Source organism: Diabrotica virgifera, chromosome 8 (assembly GCF_917563875.1).
Source record: "Diabrotica virgifera virgifera chromosome 8, PGI_DIABVI_V3a".
NCBI lineage: Eukaryota > Metazoa > Arthropoda > Insecta > Coleoptera > Chrysomelidae > Diabrotica > Diabrotica virgifera.
The window spans coordinates 49273370-49285286 of record NC_065450.1 but is presented as its reverse complement, the minus strand read 5'-3'; the positions used below and the strand labels follow the sequence as shown (position 1 = coordinate 49285286).

Sequence of the window (11917 nt, the reverse complement as noted above, 5' to 3'; positions counted from 1 at the left end):
GGAGTTTAATATTGCAGCGGGTTGTTTTGGTGCATTTTGGTGCATTGGTCCTTCTTAGCATAACTCAAATCTTTGAATCAACCTGCCAAGTCTGCACCAATATAAATTGGGGCATAGTTACAAATGATACTTATGACATGGATGAGTAACAAGATTTTACATTCTAACAATATGTAAATTTTTATTTAAATTTGACAAAATATATGAAATTACTCGTAGTAGGATTGAAGACAGGTCAAAGACTGATAAATTTACTCCCAATTAAATACAGTATTTGTCCTCTATTAAATTATTTAATGACACCGAAAATGTGGACATTCAAATGACAATGTGTTAATGATATCAATCCTGACATACAATTTTTTTCAGTTTTTTAAAAAATATATATTCAGAGTATAAATTAGAGAGCATTGGCGAGAGAATACATCCCTGTCGTACACCTTTCTGAGTACTTATTTCCTCTGACAAGGGGCCTTCTAGTTTTATTCTTGAAGATTGATGAGTATATCACATATTGCTGCATTTTTGTTTTGTTTTATTTTTTACTTGTATTCTGTTTTTTAATAGTAGGAAACTGGATCAACTATGGACATATCGTATGTTACACTATCGATGAGACATATCAGCATCAATAACGACTAGACATTTAATTAAATTATTTTCCATTGACAACTTAACTCATTTTTAGCCATGGAATTTGACTATAATTGCCGTTTACTGTATAAATGGAGAATATCGCAGCTGGCAACACCTCATCAACTTCTTTTCAGTGGAATCTCAGTCATGAGTCTCTCCGTATAGTTATCTCTTCTTAATATGAGAAATAACAATTTCAACGACGTGTATAGCACCAGTGAGCATCAAAAGTGTTGAATTTTTTCTTTAGTACAACACTTTCAGATAACTGAACTGAATATCTTGTTAAACGTTCAGATCAAATATTCGCGAATCTGCTGATATTGGTGTTCCCCCAGAACGTATTAACAGAAGAATATTACTTTTTGTCTTCAATAACGAACTAATATTTTACCTTCCACCAAACTATGCTTCCTATTTATCAAATAGTAAGTAATTGAACAACAATTCAAGAAGATAAAATTAACAAAATCATTCGACAAAAAAAATACGCTTTTCAAGTGAACTTTACTTTTCGTAAAACATAAAAACGCAGAGTTATAACAAGCTACAACAAATTGTAACGTTATTGTGATCACGAGAGCAGGGTCGAACAAAACAGGTTGTTGACTGATTGAAAACCAGTTTCAGCCGGATCGCTCATGGGCGAAACCTCATGCCTTACGCTGCGAACGATACGTCAAGGAACGATTCAACAAGCATGTTCCGTAGACACCGAAGTGTGACGTCACGTAAATGGTTATTTACGAGAAACTTAGAGAATTTAAAAGAGATTAACAAAAATAAATAATAAAACTAATTTAAGATTTCAAAAATACTCTCGTAACGTATCGAACCGTTACAATCCCCTTCTACTCGGAGAAAAAAATGCTTATCAAAAAAAATTTCTTTCTTAAACTTCAAAATATTAACAACTAAATTTGCAACAGTCTAACAATCCACGTTGATTCGCAAGATTACCACTAAACCCAAACTAAGGATCAAGAAAATGAAATACATATATGACTCAAACTCATACTAAAATGTTACTCTCTGCTACCAAATATTGACATAATACTTCTGCAAAGTAGTAATTTTCTTACATCGGCTTCTCAACATAGAAGCCCCCTTACTTTTTGTCATTTTTGTTCCATTAGCTTACATTAAGTTATTTTCTCTTTTCTACTTCTGTTGGAGTTTATCATCCTCTTTACTTTCACTCCAACATAAGTTTTTCTTGTTTGTTACAATCTTTCCCTTGGTAATTCAGTTTCTAGCTTCCATCTGGTGATCTTCTTAATCAGTAGGTCGTTTTTCCTTCTATCTGTGTGTCTATCTAACTATATATTCTCCCTTAATTATGTCTCTTAGTTCATGGTTCATTCTTCTTCTCATTTCTCCGTTGTTCATTCTTATCGGGCCCATAATCCGTCTGAGGATTTTCCTTTCGAATATTCTCATCTTTTTCATCTTTTTCTGTTAGGCACATTGTCTCGACTGCGTACGTAACTACTGGTCTGATTGCAACTCTGTATATTCAGTTTTGTATTTCTGGATAAGTTCTTGTCATTTATTAGCCTTTGATATTCTCCATTACGTTTTGTTGCCTGCTAGATAAAACATATTTTTGAAATATTTTGAACCTCAAAATTTTGTAGTCTTTGATTTCATAACAATTTAAAAACTAAAAAAGTGAAACAGTTTTGTCTATTGTGTACAGCAAAACCGATTTATCTGCAACCGCGAGGAGAAGTGACGACAGACGTTCGTTTATGCGGTGCAAGTGACATGAGGGTCTCATTTAAATCTGTTATATTGTACATGTATAACGTTGAAAAGGGCAGAATTTTTTAAAGATTTTTAAAATTAAATTTTTGTTTCGATTGAATGTAGTTATTCAAGTATATGAAAACAATTATTATGCAATGTCATTTGAATGTGTCCACACCGATAAAATAAAACTATACCGATTCATCGTAACTCCCATCGTCAATGTTTGTTTTATATGTGAAGATATATGTGGTTTAATTTGCAGATTCAGTTCACATTAGTTTAAAATTATTCAAAAGATTTGTGACTTTTTGAGTTTTGTAATGTTTTTGGCAGTAGTATGAATTAATTGAAAAAACTAAATCTTTGTTTAACGTTTTGGCTGTCGAATGACAAAACATAGAATCGAAAAACAATTCTCAAAGCAATATTTTGTTCATTGTAAATGGCTATCCTCTTTAATTCAGCGCCAAAGATTTGATCTCTAAAAACGAGACGAGCAAGCTAAATTTTGCTGAGAATGTCAATTTTGAAACCAAGAAAGAAGCAAACAAATTTGCCATTCCTATCAAAAGGCTTTCCCTATAAAATTGTAGGGGGTAAAACGGAAATCATCGATTTACCAAGAATCTATAGAAAAAAATGTTTCAAACAAGAACTGTAGCTGAGATAATTTTAAACAAAAACGTTTGTTAATAGCACTTTTTATGTAGAATAAACTGTTCTCTCAGGAACGACGCTTGAAGTGACCGACGATTTTGAATTTTGCCGCAATTGAAGTCAGTTTCTATAAAGCTATTCAATAAATAAACATCGTGCGTTTTGGCAACAAATATGAGGCATTTGAAATATGCATAAAAACGCTAAATTTAAGCTTTCACATTACAAAAGTATATGTTGTTTTACATCTTTTAATGATTGTGGCGGGTTATTTTTCTAAATAGGTAGAAATCACACGGTACTAGCTTAGCATATACTTTCCTCGTATTTCATGCAAAATTTGTCTCAGTTTATAAGGTCTGCTTGTTCAACTTTTCGTCTTTTTGGACCATTTCTGTTGCTTTTTGAAGTCAAGGCCGCTCTGGATATCCATCGATTTCAACATCTTCCCTCCCATTTGAAACCTTTGTACCACTCAAAAACTCTGGCACGGGATACACAATCCTTCCCGTAAACCTTCTGCAAAGTTTCATAGCTCAGCTTTTGCATACTCAGCTTTAAAATTAATTATTAACCAATGACAAGTGATGATCAGTGTGACCTCTAGCTTATCTTGGGAACAAATGTAGTATAAATGTGCATTACAATATACAGAATTACCAATATATTTAAAGTACAAAGTTTTTGACAGCAATTTTAGATCTGAACGCTGAAAAGTTAAATTTAAGATTTTTTTTCAATTATGTGGCGCTATTTCCAAAGTACATTGTATGTAGTATCTACTACAAGTTACATTACCGCATTTATAATCCACAAGTACTTACTTGTGGAATGAAAACATAAACTTCTGTGAACGAAATAGCTAATGTGATGGCGCTTTTTTATACGTGGTTTAAAAAAAAAAGAAAAAAAGGAAAAATATTATTTGCCAAGTCCAATTTTAGTAATGTTGGTAGTGATATAAATATACAGTAGTAGTAGAAATAGTTTTGATGTGTAAGTAATCACGTACTAGTAAGGGATTTGCTTTATAATACATGCTTTTTTAATTAATAATTAGTGGCATAGTGAGGTTAAGTTTTCTTAGAAAATATCTCATTTTGTTTTCCGAAGTATCGGATTATATGGAAAGAACTAGAAAGAGATGGAGGTATTATTTCACCTGACATTTTTCATTACTCATTAAAAAATAGTTGAATACCTATCTAATAGTTTTGAGTTACACAATATTCTTGAAAAAAAGTTGGCGGTAATTGATATCATTTTGTATTTTGTGTTCTATGACCCTATAGTCCAGTAATCCACTTCGCATCCGCTAGGAAAAATATTCTGATTCGTTTTTTTTTTGCACAATCTTACTCAAAAAGGACCCCTTTTAAGAAATTTGCATGTTGCCAGGTCCAAAAGTGCGTCAAAAATTGTACAATTTTTTTAAACAAATTGCAAAAAGTCCAGGGCGTCTTTTCTCGCCCCGGACAAAGTTTTTTTGGGGATTTTGGATCATTCTGAACAAAAAAGGTTTCTACTAACTTTTCTCTAAGAGGCACCGTTTTCGAATTATAAACGATTTAGGTTATGAAAAAATGCAAAAAATGGCCATTTTTAACATCGAAAAACAATATGGAAAAAGGAAAATTTTGATGTTACCAATGGTCACAAATATTTTTCGAATATCCATTAACAAAATCCTGAAGCATTTTAGTTCATAATATTAATTTAAACCTTAGTTGTTTAATTTTTAATCAAGCGCGTGTTTCTATATACCGCATCTCTCTCACACTCATGCTAAGTATACATACCTTGCTGGCGCTAAAAAGTGTTTATTTCTTATGTATATTATTTATATATTTTCAATTGAACGTAGCAAAAAGATAAGAAATAAATACTTTTTAGCGCCAGCAAGGTATGTATACTTAGCATGAGTGTGAGAGATGCGGTAATATTATTTATATTTTTTCAATTTAACGTAGCAAAAAAGATAAGAAATAAATACTTTTTAGCGCCAACAAGGTATGTATACTTAGCATGACTGTGAGAGAGATGGGGTATATAGAAACACGGGCTTGGTCCTTATTTATTCTCATTAGTTGTGGACCAGATAACAGCGAAACTACAGGGTAGCATTCCATGGTGCCTAATGTATGCTGATGATGTAGTGTTAATAGGAAATAGTGAAAGAGACTTAGAACAAAAACTGGAACAGTGGAGACAAGCTCTGGAGGAAAAAGGTTTAAAACTTAGTAGGACAAAAACAGAGTATTTGGAATGTTCATTTAAAGATAGAGTTACTACAAATAAAATGGTATCTTTGGATGGTGAAATGATTGTGAAAAGCAATAGTTTCAAGTATAGTCGGTTCGCTAAACTCAGGCGCAACTGGCTAGATATTTTAGTCGATAATTTTTTTGTTTTTTGCCAATTTTGCAAAAATTGGCAAAATTACTAACTATTTAGTGATTATTAACTATTTAGTAATTATTTTTTGCCAATTTTACTAAAATTGACAAAATTACCGACTAAAATATCTAGAAAGTTGCGTCTGAGTTTAGCGAACAGACTTTACCTAGGGTCGGTATTACATAGTAATGGATGCATGCAGTAGAATTAGGGCTGGATGGATGAAGTGGAAAGAAGCGAGTGGTGTGTTGTGTGACAGAAAAATTCCAATGAAGCTGAAGGGAAAATTCTATAAAACAGCCATAAGACCGGCTATGATGCACGGAACTGAATGTTGGGCAGTGAAAAAGAAAGAGGAACAACGAATGCATGTGGCGGAAATGAGAATGCTTAGATGGATGAGTGGAGTGACAAAGAAGGATAAAATTAGAAATGAGTATATTAGGGGAAGTCTAGGTGTGGCACCAATTGATGCCAAAATGAGAGAGCATAGGTTAAGATGGTTTGGTCATGTTCAACGTCGAGACGTTAATCACCCAATACGAAGAATAGCTGAAGTGCAGATTCCTGGAAGGAGTAGGAGAGGAAGACCAAAGAAGACCTGGGAGGAGACGATAAGGCAGGACATGTTGGTAAAGGGGATTAACATTGATATGACCCATGATAGAATTGTGTGGAGAAATGCAATTAGGGAAGCCGACCCCGCATAGGGATAAGGCAAAGAGAATGATGATGATGAAATTGAAAATATTATTTTATTGCAGTCGAACATACGATTTTTATATATCACGAAAGTATATTTTTATAAGTACCAAAATTATGAATATAAGGATATATTAATAAAAATGAAATTTTTGTTTATAAATATTTTTTTATTACTCTTGACCAATATTTGGAAGAATATTTATAAAGAAGTTAAATAAAATACAAGATAAAAATTAAGTTTTTATTTCTCACATCTTTCGAATTACAATTACAATGAACAAACTCGAATTACAATATGGTTTTATAAATAATAATATTTTAATAATGGCATCATCATTTACAAATGGCACATATTTAAATAAGCTCCAGCAAGACATGTATACTCATCATGAGTGTAAGAGAGATGCGGTAAAAACCTAAGGTTTAAATTAATATTTATGAACTAAAATGCTTCATGATTTTGTTAATGGATATTCGAGGAATATTTGTGACCTCAGACTGACGTCTGAGTAATGCTTCTTATGCCCGATTTCACCAACGATACCTAAATATATAAGAATTACCTAAGTGGGTTTAGGTACTTCCTTAAAGGTAAACTCTAAAACGGATTCCACCATACGATAATAATTGCCTAAACAGCTTAAGCATTAGCTTACGTTAGGATACGGTTTTCGATCTCCCTAAACTTTAGGTATTACTTATCGTTGACAGTCATATTTTTACAATTTTGATTAATGTACTTGTGACGTTTGTCAATAAATTGCTTCTTACCTTAATTTTTCTATTATTCTGTAATATTAGGTATATTAGTTGTAATTTTGTATTATCTTTTATATTAATAATATAATATGTGTTGGAAAATATAGAAAATCATTTGGAGTTTTTTACAGGTCTATTGACAAAATTATGTAGTCTACCTACTACCTAACAAACTAGTGTTGTGTTTCAAAAACCCATTCATGATATCACTAAAAGTGTGTCATTAAAAATTAATAATAAAAAGCAATTTTCAACATATTATTTATTTTAAAATTATTTCATTAATGACAATTCAACTAACTCTAATTTTTCGTCATGTGAAATTTACAACTCTTTTCTTTTCCTCCATTTCACTGTACATATACAACTAACATACAAGACTATATTTATTATATACAAACTTAATTCACAAATAACTAACTACTAAATAAAATAACTGTAACAGTACAAAACTGAATAAAACCAAATTGGCAAACAAACAATAATGACAAATAATCGAAAAAGTAAGGAAATGTCATCTTATTCTTCTTTTTATTTATCGAAAATAGTTCAAATGTACCCGAATTAATACCTAGGAACGAATTTCCTAGATAAGCAGTTCTTTTAGTTATGAAACGCTATTGTTTTTAAGTATTGACTTAGGAAGTTCCTATCGATAAGAATTACTTAATAAGGCAACAGTTTAGGTATCGTTGGTGAAATCGGACATCAGTGATACAAAAATAATAAAAAAGATTAGTTTGAAATCTGCTGGTGTTAATCTGGACCACTTGATTATTGTCGATATTTTGAGGCTAATGTAGAACCTTATTAAATTTGATACACAGCAACCAATCATATAAGAAAATATATTATAAAAAGCTCTCTATTAACTTTTAAAAGTGCAAATTGTTATAATTATAACAGTCAACAATGGGTAAGGAATAGGCACTTCAAGTAGACAAACGATATCAAATAATCTTATTTGTTTCTCAGTATCTTGAATATTTGTCTATTTCTTGTAATCTTAGTTTATTGCTTTATATACACGCTGCTAGTAAAAGCAAATAAATATTTATGAATAAATATATCACTATGCATATAGAGCCATATGCTTTTCTGTTATAGTGTATTTAAAAGTATTAACTTATGTTCAGCTGCTAAAAAGTATGACAAAAAAAAATCAACACTATTAAACTTGGAATTGGTAAGAGTACAGGGTGGTTAGAAAACGCAAATGACAAAAAAATGAATGAAAAGATAATTGAAATCATTTGTATCCTTTGTTAACTGATTCAAATTTTAAGTGCCTACACAATTTGCTATTAACATTGCATTTTGACAATATCCATTGAAATTTTGTTATTTATTCGAAAACCATTGTGACAATCGGTTTATAAATATTTTTACTCGGCCGATTAATAACTTTATTGTGATTATTTACTATTTTCTCTAGAACTTTTATGAATTATTCAATAAAATATTTAAAAAGCCATATAACCAATCGTTTAATATACCTAGCTTTCTCTTCCAGGCCTAAAACATCACACCAAGACTGACATTTGAAATTTTTTTGGAGAAGACTGGACTTTGAGAAATTCAGGTTAGTTGAGGACAAATTTTGCGGACTTACCTTCTAATGAACTAGTCAAATTGTCGGTAAGGAGTGTTCTAGGGCGGTACACAGTGGTTCCAAATGCTGAAAACGTGGTCATGAGGTAAAAGAGTGTGGGTACTTATGTACAATTGTACAGCTCCCAGAAAGAATCATGGCCGATGACAAACGCTGTCGTCGGTCGTACACCCACCTAAACTTTAGCAGAGAGGATTTCTCTCGCTGGTCATGGTTCGCTCCGGGAGCTGTACACACGTAACAAGTTATACTTCTTTGGCGTCATTAAAAAGTAGTTTTTGATTATATTATGTAAATAATTACAATAAAATAATAAAAGTACTGGAAAACGATAGTCAAAGTTCAGTTTAAATTTGAAAAATTAAATATTTAAATATTTTTTTATTTATGTATAAAATTCGTTAATATACCAGAAATAAAACGAAACGAAAGAAAAAAATGTAATGATTTATAATTTACAATGTAAATAAATTATAGTAGGGGAGGAAAATATGCTTTTGCAGTTACTCGAGCGTTATGGGGACCTATTGGGTTATGAAGAGTTGGTACTAAAACCAAAAAAAAAGTTAAAGTTTTCCATAAAGTGAGGCCAGTGAGGGACTTTTTATTTTTTAATTTAATTTTCCATTTCCAACAATCGTTTTTTCCGTTTATAGCGCCATCTATCCATAATTCGAAAAAATGTCTCGAATAAAAGTTGCTTATTTTTACGTAAAGAATCCAAATCTGCAAAAAAGATTGGGGGGCTCCTATTTAAGGTTTTAAAGTAACTCCCCCAGCTCCGTGGGGGTCGTGTTTGGTACCATTCGATAGATTTTTCTATATTCAAAATATTGAATACGTGTATTTTGCAGTTTTTCGATCTGATGTTCATTTCGCGAAAGATCGCGGGGTTCGTATTTAAAATTTTAAATTTACCCACCACCCCTCTCCGTGGGGGTCGTGTTTGGTATCATTCGATAGATTTTTGAAAAACGTTGCACGTATTTTTTAGTTTTTCGATCTGACGTTCACTTCGCAAAATATTCGCTTTTTGTATGAAACTTTGTGACTCGCCCATTTCCTCACGCCCCGCTCAGATCGTCACATTTTTGAAATATACACTCTTTTGCATGTATTTAACTTACCTTATCTTAATCTGACCATTTTGAGTTTTTCTACGGATAGATTGTTTATTCGGACCCCCCTTAACGAACTCCCCTGTATTAAGAGCAAATATATGGAAGTGATACATTTACAAGGTACAAGGTTTCTCCCCATGTGATAATCTGACTAGTGATGTTGAAAAAGTAACTATTCGTTACAAAGTACTCGTTACCTACGAATACCGAAAGTAACGATTACTATACAGAGAGGCAAGTCGTTACTTTGATTACTCTGATTACTTTGTACCAATCGTATCAGAGCGAGTACCTATTTTGAGTATTGTATCTACAACAATCGGTTGATATCGGAATCGGACCGGTATTCCACGAGTGTTCGATATCAGTACAGTTAAATAAAATTTTATCTATGAAGGGCGGAGGCTATAAAGAGTTTTACAGGATTACAGGGCGCTGCGAAGTAGCTGAAACAGAGGGAGGTATATCATTTAACAAAGCATGCACCCAGAAACAGATGTCTATACATACGATTTGTCCAGGTAGATAATTCACGCAATTTCACAGATCTTAGTTCCTTTGAAAATAAAAATGCAACACATTAGATTTTAATAATAAATACTCACTATTCTTATTTGCATCTCCACCCATTTTTCTATTGAAAACTTTTTCCTCTTTCACTATTTCCCTGAAAATAATGTATTTTTTCCTAAATGTCTTGGTCTATGTGTATTTTATTGTTATGATCCAATAAATCTAAATTATCCATCTGCCAATCCATCTACCAATAATCCATCTGCCCGGGCCAAAAAAATTAGTAGAATTTATAAAAAAAAATCATTTTTAATTATTAATTAGTCTGGACAAAATTATGTCGGGCATCCCTTGTTTTTAATAATTTTTAATATAATACATAGATCCATTATTATCCAGAATTTCTATGCATTAAATAGATCGGTGAAGGTCGTTGTTATATTATCGGATCTTATACTTATACGAAATACTGAGAAACGCGATTCTCGATATGAAAACCGTTACTCAAATACAAAAATAATCATAGGAATCAAAGTATCCTACTAATACTAATACAAAATATGTACTGAGAACTGCGATTCTCGATATGATTACTGGTACTCAAATACAAAAGTAATCAAAGTAACGAATACTGTAAATGATTACTTTATACAAAAGTAACGATTTGTAACGAATACTCGGACGTAACTATAATCAACATCACTAAATCTGACGCGTTCGATTAACTACAAGAATCTCCCTTGGGCTCCCCTACCATTATGGGCGATTCCGTTTCAACCCACTCAATTTTGGATCCAAAAAATTTTTTGATCTCCGATTTGTCTGAAACTTGCTGTAAAGTTCATAACAAACCCTTCTTTCAGTGCATCATAGTTTCTCGAATTTTCTCTATCGTGAGTATTATCCATAGAACTCAGAAAATTATGTATTCTTGACGGATAGTAGCATACTTTTACAATGTCAAGAGGTAAAATTACAATTGTCATTCTAGGTTAATATATTTCGACATTTTATCGTATACGCACTGAAAGAAGGGTTTGTGATGAACTATATGGCTTCTGCGTAACATAAAAATACGACATTTAAGTCCGAACAGTTTTTGTTTCCTTGAGTGTTTTAAATATCATGTTTAGCGATTTTACAGTGATTTGCTATTTATTTAAATAAATTTGTATATTTTGTCATAAAGTATCAATGGAAAAAAATATTGTTTCAACAAAAGGGGCTCGCAAATGTCATTATACGGCACTATAACAAGTTATAGATCTGGATCCCGCGTATCAAAAAAAGTTGATAAATAGAAAGCTGAAAATTTATTAATAGCTTAACGGTGTCTAGTCGGACAAATTTTGATGTATGGGAACACTGGAACAGGGGAAGTTTTAATTGTGGAACCGGTTTAAAATTTGGAACGTCAGACTACGAAAACGTTCCATGTATTTTGTCGGACAGAACTTCCAATTGATTTGTTACCATTTCATTAAACTCTCATGCAAAAATCAGACTGGTGTTTATCACCAACTGGGCAGTTTAATTAGTGGAACACGAAGAACATGTCAAATGACAGGAATTATGTTGGTTAGTAATAGCAACCTGATTTTTGCATCAGAGTTTAATGAAAGGGTAGCAAATCAATTGGAAGTTCTGTCCGACAAAATACATGGAACGTTTTCGTAGTCTGACGTTCCAAATTTTAAACCTGTTCCACAATTAAAACTTCCCTGTTCCCGTGTTCCCATACATCAAAATTTGTCCGACTAGACAC

At 32.1% G+C, this 11917-nt stretch overlaps 1 protein-coding gene across 1 annotated transcript in view; it reads left to right on the top strand.

The window, feature by feature from the left end:
* The window catches only part of LOC114338379 (tyrosine-protein phosphatase non-receptor type 61F), a 111119-nt gene extending 99643 nt beyond the window's left edge, over positions 1–11476 (top strand). Inside the window, exon 8 of the mRNA XM_028288968.2 lies at positions 8420–11476. Coding sequence (XP_028144769.1) covers positions 8420–8444 — 25 coding nt within the window. The 3' untranslated portion in view covers positions 8445–11476. The remainder of the gene's footprint in view (positions 1–8419) is intronic.
* The last annotated feature ends 441 nt before the right edge of the window (positions 11477–11917 follow it).